Source organism: Hypanus sabinus, chromosome 18 (genome assembly GCF_030144855.1).
Source record: "Hypanus sabinus isolate sHypSab1 chromosome 18, sHypSab1.hap1, whole genome shotgun sequence".
Lineage (NCBI taxonomy): Eukaryota > Metazoa > Chordata > Chondrichthyes > Myliobatiformes > Dasyatidae > Hypanus > Hypanus sabinus.
Genome location: NC_082723.1, coordinates 30,052,407 through 30,079,181, shown reverse-complemented (window position 1 = coordinate 30,079,181; position 26,775 = coordinate 30,052,407). Strand labels below are relative to the sequence as shown.

The following is a 26,775-nucleotide window of genomic DNA, read 5'->3' as shown; positions in this document are numbered from 1 at the left end:
GTCCCAGACCAGCAGACTGTGAACCTGAGTAACTTGGCTGAAAATAAACATTACGAGGTTGCAAAGAAGTGTGTGGAGGAGCTGGCACTCTACTTGAAACCTCTTAGTGGAGGAAAGGGTAGGTAGTGTTCAGTTCTATGCTAGTATTTGTAAGAAGTAAGGTTTCTTCTCCAGCTTGCAATTGGTATCATCAGGAAGGAAACTCCTTTTAATTTAAAAAAAACAGCAAAATACTTGTGAAATCTGGGGCTTAAAACATTGGTAAAATTCAAACTGATAACTCATCAAAATGAGAAATGAAGAGAAAGTGGAAAGGAGAGTGGGTGGAAGGTAAAAGGGATGATTAGGCAAATGGGTGAATCTGAGACAAGTGAAAAATAATTGGGTCTGTAAGCTATCAGATATAAATGGAGGAAGCAGACAATGTGAAACTTTTTAAAGGAAAATACTGCAGATCTGAAACTGTTGAATAATATTAAATCTAGAAGGCTATAACATGCTTATAGAAACTGTTTCCCATGCATTAGAAGCACACACAAAATGTTGGAGGAACTCAGCAGGTCAAGCAGTATCTATGAAAATGAATAAACAGTCGACATTTTGGACCAAGACCCTTCATCATGAAGACGTTGCCTGATCTGATTAGATCCTCCAGCATTTTGTGCATGCTCTGGATTTCTAGCATCTTCAGAATCTCTCATGTGTCCTCATGCATTAGAGTAGAAAAGGTGACAAAGGACAGGAGGGTCAGAATTGGAATGGGATGTAGATTTAAAATGGAAGTTCAAGTTTACAGAAAGTGCTTCATGTGATTACCAAATGTATATTTAGTTATCCCATTGTAAAGGAAAACCTATTGTGAGCATCATGTCCAGTGTACTGAATTAACTGAAGTAAATTGCTGTTGTGGTTTCACCTGAAAATATGTGCCTTGGATCCTAAATGATGGAAAAGGTCATGTGTTGCTGCATGTGTGATTGCTTGAGAAAGGGAGTAAGTATATTTGTGAAGAGTGGGGGATGGATGAGACTATCTGGAAGGGAAATGTCCCTTTGGAATAAGGAACAATGAGTTGAATTTGGAAAACGTACAGTACATTCATGGGTATAACAAAATCAATTTGTAGATGTACAGCATAATTGGAATGGTGTCATTTTCAAAGTATACATTTAAAAGGTTTTAAAATCCTTTAATCATTATTCAATGTAGTGCAATTAGGTAATTAATTGCACTTAATTAACCTTGTGTGGTTCCAATTCAATCTCTCTCTTTCATTTGTCACTTTTTTTGTGTCTGGCCAGTTCATTGAAGTCGTTTTTTGCCGCCTACAACTTTGTTCCTCACTGCTTGCCACACCACTACTTTTGGTATAATCTACAAACTTCAAAGTCAAGTCCAAACCATGGATCTGTGCAATAAAAAACAAAGTAGATTGACACTAAGAACTGTTGAACCCAAATGCATTTGCAACCAAAAACCACAACTGTTATTCTTAGTTGTGTTGCTACTGAGCCAATTTTCAATCCAACCAGTCATCTTTACTTCCGTTTTGTGTTATTTTACATCTCTGAATGATTTATTATATGGGACATTTTCAGATACATTGTATCCCACAGACTTTATCAAAAGCACAAACTGCAGTAGCTCATTCCATTGACATCCTAAAAAAAAATGTCATTTATAATGAAAATAAAAATAAATTGTCACTTTAATCTTTCATGGCCATCTTTGTACAACATTAAAACACACCTTTTGGCCCAATTCATCAAAGGAAAAGCAAGTTGCTTACATAAGCTAGGACAATTTGCAAGTGTTTGCCCTGATCCCACTAAACCTTTCTTATTCATGTACCCTTTCAAATGCTTTTTAAGCATTGTATTTGTACTAGCCTATAACACTTTCTCTGGCAGCTCTTTCCATATACCCACCATAGTCTGGGGGAACATGTTGCCCTTATCACCCCTTTAAATTTTTCCACTTGCTCTTTAGATGTATACCCTCTGAGTTTGTCATATTCAGCAAGGGGAGGGTGAGATGGTGCTCCCCATAGTTTGAAATGACTCCTATAAGGCCATCGCATCTGCTTCCTATGCTGCAGGAAATAAAGCCCCACCTTTCCAGTCTCTCCTTACAGCTCAAACCTTCCAGATCCAGTAACATTAGTGACATAATGGACTGTGAAGTATATTTAAGGATCTAGAACAAATGACAAAAGTTAGCCAAGGAATGGCAGATGGAATTTAATTTGGACAAGTGTTTATTTTGGAAGAGGACAGCGAGGCTTGAGAGGAAGTGCGGCGCCGGCCATTTTCAAATTGTCCAATTGCTTCTCAGATTGGAGTTCTGAGAGGCGGGACTGCGCAGGCGCGTGAAGGAGGCCTGGGAAGGAGGGAAGGAGGGAAGATATATAAAGGAGATACTGAGTGAGGTAGTTCTCTTTTGGAAGAGGACAGCGAGGCTTGAGAGGAAGTGCGGCGGCGGCCATTTTCAAATTGTCCAATTGCTTCTCAGATCGGAGTTCTGAGAGGCGGGACTGTGCAGGCGCGTGAAGGAGGCCCGGGAAGGAGGGAAGATATATAAAGGAGATACTGAGTGAGGTAGTTCTCTTTTGGAAGAGGACAGCGAGGCTTGAGAGGAAGTGCGGCGGCGGCCATTTTCAAATTGTCCAATTGCTTCTCAGATCGGAGTTCTGAGAGGCGGGACTGCGCAGGCGCGTGAAGGAGGCCTGGGAAGGAGGGAAGATATATAAAGAACGCCGCCTTAAGAAGCGGGCAGCTTCATTTGCGGGCAGCGGACTGAGCCAGGCGCAGAGTGTAGGGCTTGGGCTCAGAGGGCTTAGGCGGAAGAGGGCACAGTAGGCTTATCTTTTAGTTCTTGTATTTTCAGTTATTTGGGAGGTATGAGTGTGAGGGCAGCTTGTTGTTCTCAGTGTCGGATGTGGGAGATCCTGGAGTCTCCGAGCCTCCGGGACGTCCACATCTGCGCCAGGTGCGCCGAACTGCAGCTCCTGAGGGACCGAGCTAGGGAACTGGAGCTGCAGCTCGATGACCTTCGCCTGGTCAGGGAGAGTGAGGAGGTGATAGAGAGGAGTTACAGGCAGGTGGTCACTCCAGGACCACGGGAGGCAGATAGGTGGGTTACAGTCAGGAAGGGGAAGAGGCAGGTACTAGAGAGTACCCCAGTGGCTGTACCCCTTGACAATAAGTACTCATGTTTGAGTACTGTTGGGGGGGACAGCCTACCTGGTGGGAGTGACAGTGGCCGAGCCTCCGGCACTGAGGACAGCCCTGTAACTCAGAAGGGTAGGGTTAGAAGAAAGAGGTCCATAGTAATAGGGGACTCAATAGTCAGGGGCTCAGACAGGTGTTTCTGTGGAGGTGACCGGGAGTCCCGGATGGTAATTTGCCTCCCTGGTGCCAGGGTTCGGGACGTTTCTGATCGCGTCCAAGATATCCTGAAGTGGGAGGGTGAAGAGCCAGAGGTCGTGGTACATGTAGGTACCAATGACATAGGAAGGAAAGGGGAAGAGAGTATAGGGAGTTAGGAAGGCGGTTAAGAAGAAGGACCGCAAAGGTAGTAATCTCAGGATTACTGCCTGTGCCACGTGACAGTGAGAGTAGGAATAGAATTAGGTGGAGGAGGAATGCGTAGCTGTGGGATTGGAGCAGGGGGCAGGGATTCAAGTTTCTGGATCATTGGGACCTCTTCTGGAGCAGGAGTGACCTGTTCAAGAAGGATGGGTTACACTTGAATCGTGGGGGGACCAATATCCTAGCGGGGAGGTTTGCTAGGGCTACAGGGCGGACTTTAAACTAGTAAGATGGGGGGGGCGGGAGACTATTTGAGGAGACTATGGGAGAGGAGGTTAGTTCACCAGTGGAGCAAGTAAATAGACAGTGTGTGACGGAGGAAAGGCAGGTGATGGAGAAGGGATGCGCTCGGCCCGAAGATGTAGGGGAGAAGAAAGAAAAGGATAATAAATTTGAATGCATTGTTAGGGATGGAAAGAGAGGAGGAGATGGAGAGTATCTTAAATGTATCTATTTTAATGCTAGGAGCATTGTAAGAAAGGTGGATGAGCTTAAAGCGTGGATTGATACCTGGAATTTTGATGTTGTAGCTATTAGTGAAACATGGTTGCAGGAAGGGTGTGATTGGCAACTGAATATTCCTGGATTTAGTTGCTTCAGGTGTGATAGAGTAGGAGGGGCCAGAGGAGGAGGTGTTGCATTGCTTGTCCGAGAAAATCTTATGGCGGTGCTTTGGAAGGATAGATTAGAGAGCTCCTCTAGGGAGGCCATTTGGATGGAATTGAAGAATGGGAAAGGTGCAGTAACACTGATAGGAGTGTATTATAGGCCACCTAATGGGGCGCGTGAGTTGGAAGAGCAAATGTGTAAGGAGATAGCAGATATTTGTAGTAAACACAAGGTGGTGATTGTGGGAGATTTTAATTTTCCACACGTAGACTGGGAAGCTCATTCTGTAAAAGGGCTGGATGGTTTAGAGTTTGTGAAATGTGTGCAGGATAGTTTTTTGCAACAATACATAGAAGTACCGACTAGAGATGGGGCAGTGTTGGATCTCCTGTTAGGGAATGCGATAGGTCAGCTGACAGATGTATGTGTTGGGGAGCACTTTGGGTCCAGTGATCACAATAGCATTAGCTTCAATATAATTATGGAGAAGGACAGGACTGGACCTAGAGTTGAGATTTTTGATTGGAGAAAGGCTAACTTTGAGGGGATGCGAAGGGATTTAGAGAGAGTAGATTGGGTCAAGTTGTTTTATGGGAAGGATGTAATAGAGAAATGGAGGTCATTTAAGGGTGAAATTATGAGGGTACAGAATCTTTATGTTCCTGTTAGGGTGAAAGGAAAGGTTAAAGGTTTGAGAGCACCATGGTTTTCAAGGGATATTAGAAATTTGGTTCAGAAAAAGAGGGATGTCTACAATAGATATAGGCAGCATGGAGTAAAGGAATTGCTCGAGGAATATAAAGAATGTAAAAGGAATCTTAAGAAAGAGATTAGAAAAGCTAAAAGAAGATACAAGGTTGGTTTGGCAAATAAGGTGAAAGTAAATCTGAAAGGTTTCTACAGTTATATTAAAAGCAAGAGGATAGTGAGGGATAAAATTGGCCCCTTAGAGAATCAGAGTGGTCAGCTATGTGTGGAACCGAAGGAGATGGGAGAGATTTTGAATGATTTCTTCTCTTCGGTTTTCACTAAGGAGAAGGATATTGAATTGTCTAAGGTGTGGGAAACAAGTAAGGAAGTTATGGAACCTATGACAATTAAAGAGGTGGAGGTACTGGCGCTTTTAAGAAATTTAAAAGTGGATAAATCTCCGGGTCCTGACAGGATATTCCCCAGGACCTTGAGGGAAGTTTGTGTAGAAATAGCAGGAGCTCTGACGGAGATCTTTAATATGTCATTAGAAACGGGGATTGTGCCGGAGGATTGGCGTATTGCTCATGTGGTTCCATTGTTTAAAAAGGGTTCTAGAAGGAAGCCTAGCAATTATAGACCTGTCAGTTTGACATCAGTGGTGGGTAAATTAATGGAAAGTATTCTTAGAGATAGTATTAATAATTATCTGGATAGACGGGATCTGATTAGAAGTAGCCAGCATGGATTTGTGCGTGGAAGGTCATGTTTGACAAACCTTATTGAATTTTTTGAAGAAGTTACGAGGAATGTTGACGAGGGTAAGGCAGTGGATGTAGTCTATATGGACTTCAGCAAAGCCTTTGACAAAGTTCCACATGGAAGGTTAGTTAAGAAGGTTCAGTCGTTAGGTATTAATGCTGGAGTAATAAAATGGATTCAACAGTGGCTAGATGGGAGATGCCAGATAGTAGTGGTGGATAATTGTTTATCGGGATGGAGGCCGGTAACTAGCAGGGTGCCTCAGGGATCTGTTTTGGGCCCAATGTTGTTTGTAATATACATAAATGATCTGGATGATGGGGTGGTAAATTGGATTAGTAAGTATGCCGATGATACTAAGGTAGGAGGTGTTGTGGATAATGAGGTGGATTTTCAAAGCTTGCAGGGAGATTTACGCCAGTTAGAAGAACGGGCTGAACGTTGGCAGATGGAGTTTAATGCTGAGAAGTGTGAGGTTCTACATTTTGGCAGGAATAATCCAAATAGAACATACAGAGTAAATGGTAGGGCATCGAGGAATGCAGAGGAACAGAGAGATCTAGGAATAACTGTGCATAGTTCCCTGAAAGTGGAGTCTCATGTAGATAGGGTGGTGAAGAGGGCTTTTGGAACGCTGGCCTTTATAAATCAAAGCATTGAGTACAGAAGTTGGGATGTAATGCTAAAGTTGTACAAGGCATTGGTAAGGCCAAATTTGGAATATTGTGTGCAGTTCTGGTCACCGAATTATAGGAAAGATATCAATAAATTAGAGAGAGTGCAGAGATGATTTACTAGGATGTTACCTGGGTTTCAGCAATTAAGTTACAGAGAAAGGTTGAACAAGTTAGGTCTCTATTCATTGGAGCGTAGAAGGTTGAGGGGGGATTTGATCGAGGTATTTAAAATTTTGAGAAGGATAGATAGAGTTGACGTGAACAGGCTGTTTCCATTGAGAGTAGGGGAGATTCAAACTAGAGGACATGATTTGAGAGTTAGGGGGCAGAAGTTTAAGGGAAACACGAGGGGGTATTTCTTTACTCAAAGAGTGATAGCTGTGTGGAATGAGCTTCCTGTAGAAGTAGTAGAGGCCAGTTCAGTTGTGTCATTTAAGGTAAAATTGGATAGGTATATGGACAAGAAAGGAGTGGAGGGTTATGGGCTGAGTGCGGGTAGGTGGGTCTAGGTGAGATTAAGGGTTCAGCACGGACTAGGAGGGCCAAGATGGCCTGTTTCCGTGCTGTGATTGTTATATGGTTATATGGTTATTTTGCCAAGTTAAACAAGGGTAGGATCATGTAGTAAATGGCAGTCTTTTCAACACTCTTTCCAGCTATTGGCATTTTTCTTGTAGCTTGGTGACCAGAACTGTCTCGCCTTGTACTGTTCTGTAACATGTACCCAACTCTTGTACCCAGTGCCCTGTTCAATGAAGGCACGCATGCGAAAGGCTTTTGCTATTTTGGGAACTATGACTTGTACAACTGGGTCTTTCTGTTCTACACCACTCTAGAATCCTGCCATTTACTATGTGATCCTGCCCTTGTTTAACTTGGCAAAATGAAACACTTATTCAAGTTAAATTCCATCTGCCATTCTTCAGCTAACTTTGTCATTTGTTCTAGATCCTTAAATATACTTCACGGTCCATTATGTCACTAATTATAGATCATTCTTGGTTAAACTGTTTTTCTTTTTTTTTCTAAATCTTTTTATTAATATTAGTAATATGGACAGAATACAGATGATATATTGATAAAGAAATTACCAACATACACATTCCATTACATATGAAAAAAAAACATACATAATAGTTACAATATAAATGAGTTTACCAAGACATAAGCCATAAGATATATGTATGGACATAGTAAATCTAAATATTTCATAATGTATAATATAAAAAAAACAGAAAAAAGAAAGAAAAAAAACAAAAAAAATTTATATAATGCAAAACTAACTAATCTAATCTAATAACTATAACTAATAAGTAATATAAAAGAAAGAAAAACAAACAAAAGAGAAGGAGAAAAAAAAAAGTGGGCTGTTTATAATATCTCACAAAAATAAGTATTCATCAATGCCGTCACTTCCGGTCCTCTCAAAATACATAAGCTAAAAGCTAGGAAATCAAATGTACTTGGCACAGGGTCATATTACATCATATGAAAATGTTGAATAAACGGTCTCCATAACTTTTCAAATTTAATAGAAGTCTCAAAAGTACCACTTCTAATTTTTTCTAAATTTAAACATAACATAGTTTGAGAGAACCAATTAAATACAGTGGGAGGATCAATTTCTTTCCAATTCAACAATATAGATCTTCTAGCCATCAGAGTTAGAAATGCAATCATTCGACGGGCTGAAGAAGATAAATGCTGTGAATCTAACATTGGTAAACCAAAAATTGCAGTAATAGGATGAGGTTGTAAATCAATATTCAAAACCGCAGAAATAATATCAAAAATATCTTTCCAATATTTCTCCAAAAATGAACACGACCAAAACATGTGAGTTAAAGACGCAATTTCAGAATGACATCTATCACAAATAGGACTTATATGAGAGTAAAAATGAGCTAATTTATCCTTGGACATATGGGCCCTATGTACAACCTTAAATTGTATTAGTGAATGTTTGGCACATAACGATGATGTATTAACTAATTGAAGAATTCTATCCCAATTCTCACTAGAAATACTAAAACTAAGCTCTCTTTCCCAATCCTGTTTAGTCTTATAAAGGGGCTCTGAACGTATCTTCGTAATTATATTATAAAGTTTTGAAATAAGCCCTTTTTGAAACGGGTCTAATTCAAATAAACTCTCCAAAGTATCTGAAGGCACAAAATTTGGAAACGTAGAGAGTACAGAACTTAAAAAATGTCTAATCTGTAAATATCTAAAAAAATGAAATCTCGGCAAGTTATATCTGTTGGATAATTGTTCAAAAGACATGAAACAATTATCTAAAAATAAATCAGAAAATCTTAGTAATCCCTTAGTTTTCCAAGCTGAATAAGCTTGATCTATAATGGAAGGGTGAAAAAAACAATTAGACACAATAGGACTATTTAAAACGAATTGAGTCAACCCAAAAAATCTCCGAAATTGAAACCATATACGCAATGTATGTTTAACTATCGGGTTGTCAATTCGTTTCGGCAATTTAGAAAGAGCAAAAGGGAGAGAAGTCCCTAAAATAGAACCCAAAGCATAAGCTGATACCGATTTAGTTTCTAAACTCACCCAACAAGGGCCAAAAGATCCACCCCCATCTTTCAACCAGCATAACAAATATCTAATATTAGCTGCACAATAGTAAAATCTGAAATTAGGTAATGCTAACCCGCCTTCCTTTTTTTGTCTTCTGTAAATATGTTTTACCTAACCTGGGATTTTTATACTGCCATATATATGAAGAAATTTTAGAGTCAACATTAGTAAAAAAAGATTTCGGGATAAAAATTGGTATCGCTTGAAAAATATATAAAAACTTAGGTAAAATAACCATCTTAATAGCATTAATCCTGCCTATTAGAGATAGAGACAAAGGTGACCACTTAGTAAACAAACCTTTAATCTGATCAATTAAGGGTAAAAAATTAAATCCAAACAAATCTTTATGGTTCTTTGTGATTTTGATCCCTAAATAAGTAAAAGAGTCATTAACTAATTTAAAGGGTAAATTTCCATAAATTGGGACCCGTTTATTTAATGGAAACAATTCACTTTTATTAAGATTTAACTTATACCCAGAAAACTCACTAAATTGAGCCAATAATGATAAAACTGCTGGAATGGATTTCTCCGGGTTAGAAATGAATAGTAATAAATCATCTGCATACAAAGATAACTTATGAATATCTGTCCCACGATTAATACCCAAAATATCCTGTGATTGTCTGATGGCAATTGCCAAAGGTTCTAAGGCAATGTTAAATAGTAATGGACTAAGAGGACATCCCTGTCTAGTGCCCCGAAATAGGCGAAAAAAGGGAGATCTTTGATTATTGGTAACCACTGAGGCTACTGGAGTATGATAAATCAATTTAATCCATGATATAAATATCGGACTAAAATTAAACTTCTCCAACACATTAAATAAGTAAGGCCATTCAACTCTGTCAAATGCTTTCTCCGCATCTAATGAAATCACGCATTCTGAAGTATCATGTGAGGGAGTATAAACAATATTCAACAATCTCCTAATGTTAAAAAAAGAATAACGATTTTTAATAAAGCCAGTTTGATCATCTGAAATAATTTTGGGTAATACCTTCTCCAATCTAGATGCCAGTAACTTAGAAAAAATCTTGGAGTCTACATTCAATAAAGATATAGGTCTATAAGAAGCACAATTAGTAGGGTCTTTATCTTTCTTCAATATTAGAGAAATGGAAGCTCTATAAAAAGATTGTGGCAAATTCCCTAATCTAATGGCCTCCTCAAAAACCTTACCTAACCAAGGGGAAAGAGTAGCGGAAAAAAATTTTAAAAATTCAACTGTATAACCATCTGGACCCGGTGCTTTCCCAGAATTCATTGAGGAAATAGCCCCTTTAATTTCTACATCCGTAATAGGAGTATCCAATATCAAAAGATCATCAGATGATAACCTTGGAAAATTTAATTTCCCCAGAAAATCAGACATGGTATTATAATCTTGAGGAAATTCAGATTGATACAGGGAGGTATAGAAATCTTGAAATGCCTTATTTATCTCATCATGATTAACTGTCAGATTCCCATTCTGCTGACCAATCTTAGTGATTTGACGTTTAACCAGAGCATTCTTCAATTGACTAGCTAACAGTTTACCAGATTTATCACTATGTATATAAAAATCAGATTTAGTTTTCATTAATTGATTTTCAATCGAGGATGTAAGTAATAAACTATGTTCCATTTGAAGTTCAACCCTTTGTTTGTAAAGCTCCTTACTAGGAGCAATCGAATATTTCTTATCAATCTCTTTAATTTTATCAACCAATAAAAGAGTTTCCATCTTGATACGTTTCCTCAAACCAACAGAATAAGAAATAATCTGTCCACGTATATAAGCTTTAAAAGTGTCCCAAAGTGTTCCGCAGGAAATATCATCTGTAGAATTAGTTGAGAAGAAGAAGTCGATCTGCTCCTCCATAAATTTAATAAAGTCAGAGTCTTGCAACAAGGTAGAGTCAAATCGCCATTGTCTAGCATTAAAAGCTGTATCCGTAAATTTCATAGAAAGTAATAACGGAGCATGATCAGAGATAGCTATAATATCATAGTTACAACCGATTACCAATGGAATAAAACAAGAGTCTACAAAAAAATAATCAATTCTTGAATAAGAGTGATGAACATGTGAGAAAAAAGAAAACTCTTTGTCATTAGAATGCCGAAATCTCCAAACATCAAAAATTCCATTGTCAGTCAAAAAGGAGTTAATACAAGTGGCCGACTTATTAGGTAAAGTCTGAATAGATAAAGATTTATCCATCAGAGGATTTAAACAACAATTAAAGTCACCACCCATTATTAACTTATATTCGTTTAGATTGGGTAAAGAGGTAAATAAAGACTTAAAAAAGTCAGGACAATCCACATTTGGAGCATAAACATTAACCAAAGCAACCTTTTTATTACAAAGTAAACCCGTAATTAACAAAAATCTGCCATTCGGATCCGAAAAAATATCATGTTGAACAAATGAAATAGAGGAGTCAATAAAAATTGAAACTCCTTTTACTTTAGCATTCGAATTTGCATGATACTGTTGACCCCGCCAAAATCTAAAAAAACGAAATTTGTCCTCCCTCCTCACATGAGTTTCTTGTACAAAAATGATATGAGCATTAAGTCTTTGGAATACTTTGAAAATCTTCTTTCGTTTAATTGGATGATTTAAGCCATTAGTATTCCAAGACACAAAATTAATGGTCTGAGCCATAATTCTATAATCAACCCTTTGGTATAGAAAGGGTTAACCAACTTATAAACTCATGCACCCGGAAGAGGAACAAAAGTAGTGAGAAGACCCGGAAGTGACGACAACACAGACATATTTGAAGTTCAAAAACAGCCCAAATAAAAAAACTGACACAAACTGGTACAAAAAAAATAGAATTAGAAAACAGACCATCCCCCCACCCCCCGAGAAAAAGAGAAAAAGCCAAAATATGACTTAAAAAGAGAAAAAGTAAGACTAATCCTACCCCCATGTCAGCTGAAGAACACTCCATATAAAAAGGATATATATAAAAGAATCACCCCAACTTTAAAAATAAAATCGCTATAATAAAAACCATATTTCTAAGTATAGTTAGTTGTAAAAAGAATAAAAATATAATCACTAAAAACAATTATAACTCGGGCTCTGGCCCAGACAAAACAAAAAATATTTAAGCTGAGATAAGCGATACCATTGTCTGGGAGAAACACGAAAAATATAAACATAATGCCATCTTAAGCAAAACCAAAAATCTTTTCCAAAAAACCACCATCTTAATCAAGGAAAAATTTACCTTCAAAGAATTAAAAATATACCTTCAAAGGAACAAAGTTAATAGACAAGTATGTAGTTAAATGATTAAAGTGTATAAGGCAAAACAATTAACATGACGCAAACACACTTTAACTTGAGTATAAAGTGTAGGATGAACCTACACCAATAACCAGATTATAATTCTGGTTTAAGAGATCGAGAACCATCTTATACGATCAGAATCATTCATTTATTAAAGACTGGTGTCTGTAGCAGTAGGGAAGTTCTCCTCCAGATATTTTCTCACTTCTGAAATTGAAAGGAAAACTTGTCGTGGAGCATTCGACAGAGAAATTCGAAGCTTCGCAGGGTATAGAAGCGCAGGTTTCAGATTTTTCTCATAACATTCAGCCATCAACGGTTTAAAAAGAAGCCTTCTTTTTAAAAGATCTGAACTAAAATCTTCGATCAGGCGGAAGGAAAAATCTTTGATTTTAATCATTCCTAGTCGACGAGCTGCTCTTATAACTTGTTCTTTGTCATGTACATAATGGAACCGGACAATTATCACCGAAGGTTTGTCTGTAACACTCAGTGATCGACGCCGAATTCTATGTGCCCGATCCAATAAAGGGGGGTTATTCGGGAAAATTGTCGGAAACGCTTCTTTTAAAAGTTGAGCAAAATATTTCGAAGGGTCATCTTTTTCTATGCCGTCTGGAAGACCAAGTATACGTACGTTCTGTCTTCTGGAGCGATTCTCAAAATCGTCACTCTTGGCTTTAGGGGCTTCCATCAGCTTAATGGTCGAAATTAAATCCTGTTGCAGTTTTCCAATAGTCAAATCTCGCTTCCGAGCTTCTTCTTGCAGAGACGTAATAAGAGCTTGTTGCTGTTTAATTACTAAATCCGTCTTAACCATGTACTCTTGAAAAACCTTTATATCTTCTTTAAAAAATTGTTGTAGTTCAGCAAATTTTTGATTCAAAACCTCCATAAACAATTCAAAAGTTAATGGTGTTTGTTGTGTCGGAGCCTGCTTTTTTCCGTTACCGTTCGGATTACGTCCGGGATCCCGTCCCTTAGACCTGAGAGACATTTCTGTTTGCATATCATCAAAAGTTCACAACAAACGCTTGGCAGTAAATCCAAAAAAAAAGAATAAAGAAACTTTCGGTATAGGTAAAAATAAGCTGAATAAGGGTGATCAAAGGTTAAAAAAAGTAAAAGTTATGGAGCGAATCCAAAACGGTACTCACTCCATGAGCGTCTCCAGCTGACTCCTAAACTGTTTTTATAAGTATTTTTTGTGCAATCTCTCTGTGCTTGCTTTCCTCATTCATTAGTTTGGACTTAGTTTGTATAGCTTACACACATGCCCTCTTTCTCTCCCCCCCCCCCCCCCATCACCTCAAACTCCTTTAGTTGCGAGGACCTCTAAGCATGATAAGATCTGAATTGTAAATTTCACCATTCTGTGGTGAAAGTGAAATAATCTCCCCTCTCAAAAGAGCCAAGGGAAAAAGTGTCTCCTGGAAAAACTGTAACTCATGGCTTAACCAGGTATCAAAGCTGTCAACAGTTAAACAACAAGAACATTCACTGATAATAGTATAGAATCTAAAAGGGAAAAGCTTTTTAAAACTATCTATGACACTTAACCTAACTCGTGTTTGCATTTGATCAACAAATATCACTGGCCATCAAAACTACTTCACTGCATTGAAATAAACTGGTTTCACAATCAGGTTTAATATCACTGGCATACATCGTGAAATTTGTTGTTTTGCAGTAGCAGTACATTGCAATACAATGGAAAAACTATAACCTAAAATCAGAAAATAAGTAAATATACAGGTTTCCCCTGCTATTCGAAGGTAGAGCATTCCTGTGAAACGGTTCGTAAGCTGGAATGTCGTAAAGTGAAGAAGCAAGTACCATTTATTTATATGGGGAAAAATTTGTGAGCGTTGGCAGACCCAAAAAATAACCTCCCGAATCACGCCAAATAACACATAAAACCTAAAATGACAGTAACATAAAGTAAAAGCAGGAATGATTTGATAACTACACAGCCTATATAATGTAGGAACACTTTTCTACAATTACTGCATAACTGTCCACCGCAGCGAAAATTTCACACAAGCGCTCTCAGCAGCACTCGTGGCAAAAGCACATGGCACAAAGTGCTCCCCACAGAAACACACGGCACAAAGCGCTCCCCACAGAAACACACGGCACAAAGCGCTCCAGCAGAAACACACAGCGCAAGTGCTCCCGGCAGAAGCACTTTTTCCAGTAACTTTTAAGCTATGAAGCTACCAAATAACACATAAAAATACACAGCCTTTATAAAGTAGAAATAATGTACGCTCAGTGTAGTTTCACTTACCGGAATTGGGAAGACAGTGAGGACACTGATAATGGTGTGTTAGGCTGAGTCGTTGGAGGTTGGGGTGGTGGGACACTGGGGTGTCATCTCATCGTCGTCTGTTTCCATCAGGGCAGGCAGGTCACCTTCTATGTCTGCCTACTTCAATGTCGAAGGTCGAGTTTTGTCGTCTGCTGTAGCTGCTGTGGAAGGCTTGAAAAACGACAGTATGCTTGACTGCTTAGCCTCACACGTTTTTCTATCATACTGTTCTTTGTAAGCACTCAACCCATCCTGCAAACCTGCCCTAAACCTACGTACCCTTTCAAAATTAAAGTCATACTTTCTGCAATCATTGCAGCATTGTCAATCGCAGCGAAAATCTCACGCAATTGCTTCACGTTCAGTTCCTGGACATCTTCACTTTTGGGCCATTCACTACTGCGTTCGGCTTCAATTGTTATCCTTTCCTCTTCATCAGCTCTTCATCTCTCAGTTCTTGGTCATGGGATGCCAAAACCTCTTCAACATCATGTTCATCAACTTCCACAAACCCTTAGCCAAACTCACTATATCCTTACTTGGTTCACCACGATTGAAACGCTCTATTATGTTTAGTTTTACACACACTTTTAGGCTTTTCCGATACCTTAGAACTTATCTTGCTAATGGATGCACAAAATAAATCGATGTAAAGCACAGATGCTCACAGGCACGTGTTTAAGCAATGCCAGCTAGAATGCAGTTCTGGGGGAGGAGCTAGTCTGCTTGGTGTGCGCTGCCTTTTTTCACACGCTGCCTTTTTCGCGCACTGCCTTTTTTCGTAACAGTTTTCGTAACGCCTTCTGTTAGCGAAAACAGGTAACTAATGTAGGTCTTTCGTAACAGCAAGTTGACGTAAAGTGAACGTTCGAAAAACGGATGACACCTATATATATTAAAAAATAGTTCAAAGAGATAGGAAAAGTAGTGAAGTAGAGTTCAAGGGGTAGAGTTAATTGTCCATTCAGAAATATGATGGCGGAGGGTAATAAGCTTTCTCTGAAACATTGTGTCTTCAGGCTCCTCTACCACCTTCTTGAAGGTAGCAATGAGAAAAGGGTATGTCCTGGGTAATGGGGGTTCTTGATGATAGATCCTGTCTTTTTAAGTAGTTCAAATGGACTTCCAACAAGTAATAGAGGGATGCTTCAACTTACTTCTCTGGTGGATTTTAAGTGGAGTCCAACTTCTGATTGCAATTCTAATCAACTGTTTCTAGTAGTTTTACAATTGTGAGATTTTCATTTGTTTTTGAAAATCCTTAAATTGCAAACTGTTATTGGGATACGTTGGCAGTTAAAGACAATTTCCCTGCAAAACCTGGGGCAATAATTTGCGAAGTAATTGGCATTAATGAACCATTTATTTTTTGAATAATGGCACTACTTGGCAATCTTTCAATCTTCTGACATCATACATGTATCCAAAGAGTACTGGAAAATGGCCAATTTCTTTACTATTTATGTCCTTGCTTATAAGAGCCTGGAAGCTTTGGAATGTTACTGCCTTTTCTTTCAAATGAAAATGTTCATTAATAAATATATGATTTAATTCACATTTTTTGGAAAATGAGCACATATGATGCCTGCAGATGGCAAGGCCTATACAACAGTAGGGCTTGGTCTAATAAAGTGCAAGTAACAGTTGTGCCATTCAAACGCCAGGCAGTGACCATCTCTCAACGAATCTAAGTACCCATTCATAACCTTCACAATTACCTTTACCAAGACCCAACCATCTTTGGGGGGTGGGGGGTGGTTTCATCATGACCAGAAACTCAAATAGACCAGCAACATAAATAATGTGACAACCAGAACGGATTTGAGACTGGTTGTTCTGCAGCAAGTGATATACCACCTAATAACAAAATTTCTTTCTGGCTTCTACAAGAGAAATCAAGAGCATAAGGGAATATTTTACAATTGTTGAATGAGTGCCTCACCAACAGCAGTGAAGAACCTCTGCACCATTCATTGCAAAATAGTCTATTTGATTGGAATCCCATCTACCTTGCATTAATTTCCTACACCTCTGGCACATCTTCACTTACGTCAACACTGAACTGATCCCACAACCTATGGATTCTCTTTCAAGAACTCTGCAACTCAGGTCCTCAGTAGTTTTTATTTGTTTGTTTATTTATTGTTATTATTCATTGCACAGTTTCTCTTCTTTTGCACATTGGTTGTTTGTCAGTCTTTGTAATTATTTATTGATTCTATCGTATTTATTTGTTCTACTGTGAATGTCTGCAAGAAAATGAATCAGAGTCATATATGGTAAAATATACAAACTTTGACAACAAATTTACTTGGAACTTTGAACTTCTTGGTTGCAAAGTGTCGTTTTACAATGTACGGCAATTAATTGTATAGGCCACACTGACAATACCTCCTAATCGAGTAATCTATATTGCTATGGGAGTATCACTATCTCCTGTTCTTCAAGTCACTCCCCACCCACACGAGAACATATCATTATTCCTTCATCATGGATCTGAAATACACTGTACAACAGGTTGTGAGAATAAACAAGAGAAAATCTGCAGATGCTGGAAATGCAAGCAACACACACAAGATGCTGAAGAAACTCAGTAGGCCAGGCAGCATCTGTGGAAAAAAGTACAGTCAACTTTCCAGAGATGCTGCCTGGCCTACTGAGTTCCTCCAGCAGGTTGTGAAAATAGATTTTAATCAGAATTGCAGTACTTCAAGCTAACACATCTTCACCTTTTTGAGCAAACATGAGGAAATCTGCAGATGCTGGAAATTCAAACAACACACACAAAATGCTGGTAGAACACAGCAGGCTAGGCAGCATCTATAGGGATAAGCGCTGTCGACATTTCGGACGAAGGGTCTCGGCCCGAAACGTTGACAGCGCTTCTCCCTATAGATGCTGCCTAGCCTGCAGTGTTCTACCAGCATTTTGTGTGTGTTGTTTTCACCTTTTTGAAGGCATTTAAGATGAGCAATAACTGCTGGCCTTAATAGTGACGACCACCTCCTGAAGAAAAGTAATAATGACACGGGAAACTTCAAGCTGCTAAACCCAGATTTGTCCAGTTTTGTTGTTGGTGATCCTACTCTACTGTCTTTTGATATTCACCACATTGGTATTCTTCCTATTTAAAACATAGTTTACATTCGCCAAATAAAACTGAAGTTCATTAGATTTCTGCAGACCAAGTCCTTTGAGATTTCCAACTATAGTTTTATTCATTACAGTTTTTTGGTCAAGATGATCATTATTTTTCCCCAATATTTTTTGTAAATTTGAATTGTAGTAAAGCAGATGATTGCATTGATACCTGTTTGCATCGTGCAACAGTACAGTCGGCCCTCCTTATCTGCGGGGGATTGTTTCCAGGACACCCCCCCCCCCCCCCCCCCCGGTGGATACCAAAATTCGCGTATGCTCAAGTCCCTTATTTAACATGTATCAGTGCGGTGGTCTTTAGGACGTAGCGGAACCCCAGACTTTATTTAACATATACAGTGGACATTAGGACCTGGCAGCACAGCTCTGAATCTGCCGTGTTTCTGTTCACAAAAATAATCACAATCGCGATTGAAAATAAGGTGGAAGTAATAAAGCGATCAGAAAGAGGTGAAACATCATCGGTCACTGAAAAAGTGTTAGGCTACAGTCGGTCAACGATTGGAACAATTTTAATGGAGAATGTGAAAGGCTGTGCCCCGATGAAAGCTATGATTATTGCTAAGCAACGCAGTGGTTTAATTATTGAAATATGTATGTTTCTTAAGTGTTTTATATGCATAGACAGGTAAAATATGTACTATATACTAAGAAAAACGTTTGACTAACTGACACTAAATAATACCAGATGTACCTGTTCCTACTTAAAGACGGACTCAGGAATGGAACTCATTCGTAACCAGGGGACTGCCTGTACTTTTAAGTCATTTCTAAGTTACTTATAATACCTAATATAATGTAAATGCTATGTAAATAGTTGTTACACTGTATTGGTTAGGGAATAATGACAAGAAAAAATAGTCCGTACCTGCTCAAACAACGAGTGCTGGAGAGAGAACTTCTGGGTTTTCCCGATCCGCGGTTGGTTGAATCCGCGGATGAGGAGGGCCGACTGTATAATTAAGTATTTCACACTGATTTCAGTGGGATCCCTTGCCCTTGTCTCTGCAGATATGATTAGGTTTTGCAATTGTCGCTTCAGAATCACAATATTTTAAAGATTTTCACAATTATTTTCTGAATTGTATGATACTCTGTTTCAATAACAGTAGAACTCTGCTGTACATGACTCTAAATTAATCACTTTGTAACGTTACTATGTTTAGGTGTTGCAAGTCTAAATCAGAGTGCACTGAGCAGACCGATGCAGCGAAAACTGGTTACCTTGGTTAACTGTCAGTTGGTGGAGGAGGAAGGGCGTGTACGAGCAATGCGAGCAGCAAGATCTCTTGGGGAACGAACGGTTACTGAACTCATTCTGCAGCATCAGAATCCCCAGCAGTTATCAGCCAATTTGTGGGCTGCAGTCCGGGCCAGAGGTTGCCAGTTTTTGGGACCAGGTAAGAAATTGGATGATAATCACAGAAATTGTGGTTTCAGTGAGTGTGTAAAACATTCTATTTATAGAGTCATAGAGTTGCATAGCAGAGAAAGGGACCACCACATCCATGCGACTGTTTTGCTCCAATCCCATTTACCGGCATTGTCATTATCCTTCAAAGCCTTGCCTATTTAATTGGCTGTCTAAATACTGTATTTCTTAAACAAATGATTTGTATTCAACTTCATCACAATCCCTGACAGTAAATTCCAGTTTAAAATAAGCAACTTTGCTCTCGAATCCCTTTTTTTTTTAAAAAAATCCCCTTTAAAATTCCTTTCTCTTACCTTTAAACATGCATTCTTGTTCTTGAAACACCTTTGGTCAAAATTTGTTATTATATTCTTTTTAGAGAATGTCTGGCTCTTGTACTGTATTGCTCTGTGTTCTAAATCCTGTACTGGCAGAGGGATTTATTTGGCATCATGCTCACTACAGACATGTTTCCAAATTTGATGTTTTTCAATAGAGGGCACAGCCTCAAAATAGAAAGACCTCCCTTTAGAACAGAGATGAGGAAGAATTTCTTTAGCCAGTGGTGGTGTATCTCTGGAATTTATTGTCACAGATGTCTGTCAAGGCCAAGTCATTGGATGTATTTAAAAGCGAAAGTTGATTGTTTCTTGAGTAGTCAGGGCGTCAAGGTTACGGGGAATGGGGATTGATTGGGGATCATAACTGAGCCATGATGGAACGGCAGAGCAGACTCAGTGGGCCTAATAGCCTAATTCTGATCCTATGCCTTATGGTTTTATTAACATTGTGGGCCATATTTTTCTATATTCTAATTAATACATTCAGTTGAATGCATTCTGATTTGAGCCTCAAGGTTTGAGTTCCAACACAGAAACCAAATGGTTAAGGTGTTGGACTAGCGATCTGAAGGTCATGAGTTTGAGCCCCAGCCGAGGAAGCGTGTTGTATCCTTGAGCAAGGCACTTAACCGCACATTACTCCAGTCCACCCAGCTGAAAATGGGTACCAGCAAAATGCTGGGGGTCCTATCCAGGGGGTAGAGGGTCTTGTACCCTCAGTCGCTTCATGCCATGGAAACGGGTATCAGCACCGGCCTGATGAGCCTATAAGGCTTGGGACAGACATAACTTATTTAACAGAAACCAGAGCTCAAATTTTGGTTGGGATTTATTTTATTTTTTTTTCTAGATACTCAACAATAACTAACATTTGCATGAAATAGTTAATCTCTGCTACATAAAGGGTTTGAGTGTAACTAATAATTAAAAATTAATGGCCAATCCAACTTACTTAAGAAATCAGCAAAACAGATTATTTTTTACAATTCAAAACCATTTAAATTTTGTGGCATGCTTACTTGTTTAAAATGCAAATACAGGAACTCTTGCACTGGTCTAAGTACGTTTGGTGGTGAATCTGTCAGCAATTTGGCATCCTTTGCGATCCAGTGGTAGGGTATTGCAATCTACTTATTTATTTTTATTTAGAGATTCAGCATAGAACTGGCCCTTCCAGCCCACTGAGCCACACCACCAAGCGACCTACCAATTTAACCCCAGCCTAGTCACAGGACAATGTACAGTGACCTACTAACCAGTATGTCTTTAGATTGTGAGTGGAATCTGGAGCGCCCAGAGGAACCGATGCATCATGGGAAGGAACGTAAAACTTGCCTACAGAATACAGCAGAATTGAGCTTCAAACTCCGACACTTTGAATTGTAATTGCATTGTGCTAACCATGGCGCCCATCAATAAAAGATTCCAACAGCCAATTCTGCATCAGTTCTGCCCAAGTCTCTTTAATTCTGTTCATGACCATTGTTTTGTATAATTTTTGTACATGCTCTTTCCTTGATTTTCTAACTTTACATTTAGTTCAAGATGTCCTTTGTATAATGTGGTGACAAGCACTGGATAGAATATTTTACTTATGATTTAATGGTCTAACTGGTGCTTTAGGTTTAATTTCGTTCATGACCATTGTTTAGTAGAGTTTTTGTACTTGATCGGCAATATTTCTGAGGATGGGCTGATATTTTTATGGGGGGGGGTAACCTTTTGATTGTTTAAGCTGTTGGAGTGTTGCTTTTTTATTAGTGTTTGATGTAAGAAAAAGAATAGACCATTCATCCTTGTTCAATTCCCACCACTGTCTTTAAGGAGTTTGCATATTCTCCCCATCCAATGTAGGGTTGCTCCAGTTTCCTCCCATATTCTGAAGATGTATGTGTTAAGGTTAGTGAAATGTGGGTATGCTGTATTGGTGCCAGAAGTATGGCAGGTTGCCCAGCACAATCCTTGCTGATTTGATTTAACACAAACCATACATTTCACTGTATGTTTCCATGTACTATACATGTGACAAAAAAAATCTAATAATCTTATTTTCTGTGTGTTTAGTCAAATGTACCTCAACTCTATTTTCTCACTTTAACTCTAAATACCCAAAAAAACTTTAAAATTTTAGGAAGTATTTTGTTAAGTATATCTGAACTAAAATAATGCTTGCATTTTTCATTCCTTTATCAGCTATGCAGGAAGAAGCGCTTAAACTGGTCTTGCTTGCATTGGAAGATGGGTCAGCACTCTCTAGGAAAGTGCTGGTTCTCTTTGTTGTTCAGAGGCTGGAACCACGATTTCCTCAGGCATCCAAAACCAGTATCGGTCATGTCGTACAACTCCTGTACCGTGCTTCATGTTTCAAGGTACTGCATTTGGGTTTACAAAATATTCTGTTCATCTCATGAAGCTTAAATTCTGGAAATTTAAGAGCTTTATTTTAAGTAAACGTCTCTATTTTATATTACTTTAGCAAAATGGATTTTAATGTATCAAAAAAACAACTTTTAAGGAGTCCTTAGACAATGACTGAACTGCAGATGAGATAGACATCATTGCAGAAAAGTAATGGTGACTTTTTGTGTCATAGAGAATGAGGAGGTGGAGTTACAGCTTCACTTACCTTGCCACTTTTAAAAACACAATGCGATTCATGTTGAAAAGGAGTTGTTCCTTATTCAGCTTGTAGGCAAGGACTGATGACATTTGAAGCTGTTGCTATGGAGTGTTGAGCTCATAAGTTCCGTTTCCTCAGTTGTTTTATTTTTGGTTCCAAATAGGACCTGCTCTTGCTTCCATTATCCTCTTGCTCTTTATTTTTAAAGAGATCCTTGGATTTGTGAGTATTTTGTCATGCTGTTTCTTTGTTTTTCTAACTTCACATTTAATTTAGTCTTTACCTTTTCTATACTTCAGAAGGCTTTCTGCTCTGTTAAGCTCCAAGATGTTCTTTGTATAATGTGATGACAAGCACTGGATACAATATTTCACTTGTGATTTAATGGTTAAACTGGAGCTTTAGGTTTAAGATTATCTTCCTCTCAATGTATATTGGACTCTTAAAATCCAGGATCCCGTTATTTTTATGACCACTTTCTTAACAGGACCTGCTGTTTTCAAAGATTTATGCATGTGCATATCCCAAAACCCTATAAAACAGTAGGACTAACTTAATATTATCTCTGTTTTACTCAGCCAAACTGATAGCAGTTTTTTTTAAAGAAAAAGATGGGTATATTTGATACGCAAAGATATAACTTGCACCTGCCTGAGAGAAGCACAGCCCAGAGTTTAGCTGATCCAGCCAAGGAACATATCCCATTACCCATTACCCACAAGTGCCCCTCACCCACTGGGCAGGTAATTCCACAAAATCCTTTTTAAGCAGTCTACAAGCCCACTATTTGGCTTGCTCTGTGATAAGTTGCTGATCTAGATCCTTACACATTGATAACCACCTGAACCTCTTCATGCAGGTGCAGTTACCATCAGCTACAGCAGATAGAGATGGTGTGTGATGGAATGCGCTGATGCCAAAACTGCACAGTTGTCACCTACAATACCTACAAATCACAATTTAGTGATATCTTTGCATATCAAATGCATTTTAATTTTAAACAAATCAGTCAGTTTGGCTGAATGGATTAAATGCCACTGTTTTACAGGTTTTTTGGGGAGTATGTGCATACATCTTTGAAAATGGCAAGCCCTGTTAGAAAGTAATTGTGAAAGTAATGAGATCTTGGATTTAAAGAGTCCAATGCACAATAAGAGGAGGATTATCTTAAACCTTTTATAAAGCACTAGTTAGACCATTAAGCCACACACGAGTGAAATATTGTATCCAGTGATTGTCACCATATTATAGAAAATGTATCTTGGAGCTTAACAGAGCAGAAAATCTTCAAGGGTATGGAAAATATAAAGATGAAATCAAATGTGTAGTTAGGAAAGCAAAGAAAAAGTGTGACAAAGTAGTCATAATCCACAGATCTCTTAAAAATAAAGAACCAGAGGACAACAGGGTAGGGGAACCAAGAGATATAAGAGCTGTAGAGGCAGAGTTTTTGGGTAAAGTTTTACAGTCCTCACAAATGAAGTAGTTGATACAAATATTGTAGTTATGAAGGAAGAGAATGATATAATGGAAGGGATAAACATGGTATAAGATTAAGTATTAAAGGGATTCAGCATGTTTTGGAAGTTGTTAAATCTGCAGGTATAGACAGTTTAAAAGAAAGCTAGGAAGAGGAGTTGACCACTTATCATTACCCTTGGCTGCAGGATTGGTGCCAGAAGACTGTTAATGTACTTATGTTTCACAAGGAGGAAGTGATTTTAAAAACCAAGTTAGACCAGTAAATTTCACTTTGGTGATGGTGAGACTTTTGAATTATATTTGTGAGGAACTGTATAAACTTTAACTTGGAAAGCCACATTATAGGTTTGTTAAAGGAAAATTCTCCTCAACAAGAATTTTATTTTTGAAACAATAAAGTATACGAATGAGGGCAATACATTTGATTCTGCATGGCCATCTTGTATTAACCCTAATATTTAAATCTAAAATGAAAATACATAATATACAAAGTAAGGAGCTGAGGACTGAGATTGGTGGAATCTCACTAATTTACAAAATTACTCATCAGTCTTTCTTACCAATGATCTATTTTAATACTCTTTTGGATTCCATTGACTAATTTTGGCCAGCATATGGTGTAGAAGTTTATCAAATCTCTCTATCTTTCCTTAAGGGAAAGGAAAAGCTTTGCAGGCACCTAAAGGCAAAGTTCCTGCAGAAATGTGGGACAGATATGGGTGAAGAGAGTGCAGGAGGTTTAGCATGCTGGTTACTGTCATGTATATCTATTCTTGAGTGCTGTGAAAGTCATTTACACCCATCAGAAATTCTTATGAGTTTATCCCCTTTCACTAAGCCAGGAAGGACTTCAATCATTAAAGTGTTTAACTCCTGTACAACTAAGTATGTATTCTGGTAGTTAATTACTTAAACATTGTTGGTTTCATCAGGTAAGCAATAGTGGGTACAATTTATTGAAAGAGTATTAGTGAAAAATCATTTTTGATATGCAATCCTGATGTGCATTTTGCTGCTTTCATGTCTTTTCAAATCAATTTATTTTTCATTCTTTTGTGTCTTGATGACAAATTTGACTGTGATTACTTAGTTTACTTTTCAAATAAGCTAATACAATTTCTAGTGGATAAATTAAAAAAAATAAAACTAATTTAGAGCAACTAGAAACTTATATTCTACTTCAAGACCAAAATATCCATCATGAGATGCCCTAATCCTAACCATGATGAAGGGTCTCTGCCTGAAACATAGACGGTTTATTTGTTTCTATAGATGCTACCCAACCTGCCCTCTAGCATTTTGTGGGTGTTGACCTAGAATGCAATACAGTAGGGGTTCCCAACCTGGTGTCCACGGATTCTTTGGTTATGGTAAGGGTCTATGACATAAAATAAGGTTGGAAACCCAAGGAATATGGAATTCCAGTGAGGGTCTAACAAGTGGTCATTTGAACAAATAAAGCTTCTACAATTTGATAATAGCCAGATAATCCTTTTTTGTAATATTGAACAAAGATAAATTGACTGTACATCAGTACAAGAGAGCAAATATTCTTTGGTTTAACATCTCATCTTCAGCGATGTTATTTCTAACAGTTTCACCACTACATAGCTTTGATTTTTGTGCGTAAATGTCCAATGGAACTTGAACCCAGAATTTTGAGTTGACCAATGCTAGCAATTGGGCATGAATATATGGTTAGAATTGTGATGAAAGGGCAGCTAAGCTTGCTGCACTCCTATTAATAGAACAAACAGTGAATTCTAGTTAATTAGGACATGTCAGGACCAATTATTTTTGGCCTCATTGGTTGACTGCCCCAATTAGCCAGTTACATGGAAAAGTTTAAAGAGGTGTATAAAAACAAATTATATATTTAAATTAAATAGATAACAAGTCAGAACATTACCAATACTACCACAGTATTATAAAACTGTATAAGTGCCTAGTAGTTATTGATAGAGAAATTCATCTAGTGTACACTGCTGTTTTTTTTTTGATTGAGTGTAAATGAACAAAATCAGCACAGGCACCTAGAGCAGATAATGGACTGCCTTCATACAGTACTTTTGATTATTACATCCTCCAACTCTTCATTTTCATTGTAATATTCAATACCTACAAATTATTCGTAATTCCTAACTTGTTGAAGTAGTGAAATCATTTCATTTTCACACCTAGCTGTTTCTGGCATCTCTAAGCCCCTATGGTTGAAAACAGCTTGGAATTGTCTTACTGCTGATTTTTCACCAGTTATCGGTGATGAATATCACTGCGTTTTGAAGGCGAACACCACAACTGACATGATATAACAATTGGTCTAAACAAGTATCGTGTCTTAACGGCCACACAATTGCACACAACTGACTCAGGTTAGAAACTGTTCAGCAACAATTTTCTGTCCCGATTAAGCAGCATAGTGTTCCAAATAAATGAAGGGAATGCCAGCTATTTTCTCAATTAGATTTTGTCCTGTAACAGTTGCCCCAATTAACTGGAATCCACTGTATTCCATTAGCATTTATATTTGTCCACTCTCTTTCAGTACCTCCTCTCTTTAGTCTTTAATCTGTCATCTACAATTTATTGTCATTTAGAACTAATCAGGTCTCTCTTGGTTCCAAATTAGATGACCTTGCAATTTCCCATTTATGAACTGCCTTCTGCCACTTGGACATATGTATGTGGATAAGCATGATTCATTGTGGACTGTTTTTCTGTAGGTTACAAAAAGGGATGAAGATTCTTCTCTAATGCAACTGAAAGAAGAGTTTCGTACTTATGAAGCTTTACGCAGGGAGCATGATGCACAGATTGTTCATATTGCCATGGAGGCAGGACTTCGAATTTCCCCTGAACAATGGTCTTCCCTTTTGTATGGAGACTTGGCACACAAATCACACATGCAGTCCATCATTGATAAGGTGTGTTGTGTAGAAGATGTGACTAATACTATGTTTTACAAGGGTAACTTGAAATTCTAAAATATCCTGTTCTCAGTCCACAGCAAACCTCAAAATGGTGGCAAAGCAGTTACCTCTGCTTCTTCGCCATCCCAGGATCCAAGATCAGATTTATTTATGACCTTGGATGTTACTTGTGTGATAGAGTGGACATAGAAAGGATGTTTCCTTTAATGGGGAGTCTAGGACCATAAGGCATTGATTGTGTGGATAGTTAGAGGCTTTTTCCAAGGGCTAAAATGGTTGCCACAAGAGGAC

General features: G+C 38.2%; 1 protein-coding gene across 6 annotated transcripts in view; it reads left to right on the top strand.

The window, feature by feature from the left end:
* Positions 1 to 26,775, top strand: part of rc3h2 (ring finger and CCCH-type domains 2) — a 132,507-nt gene that overhangs the window by 52,217 nt on the left and 53,515 nt on the right. For 5 of the 6 annotated variants that reach the window (XM_059993958.1, XM_059993956.1, XM_059993954.1 and 2 more), the window contains 4 exons: positions 1 to 118; positions 18,864 to 19,097; positions 21,646 to 21,821; positions 26,278 to 26,478. In XM_059993958.1, coding sequence (XP_059849941.1) covers positions 1 to 118; positions 18,864 to 19,097; positions 21,646 to 21,821; positions 26,278 to 26,478 — 729 coding nt within the window. The remainder of the gene's footprint in view (positions 119 to 18,863; positions 19,098 to 21,645; positions 21,822 to 26,277; positions 26,479 to 26,775) is intronic. The other variant, XM_059993960.1, reaches the window with a different exon arrangement.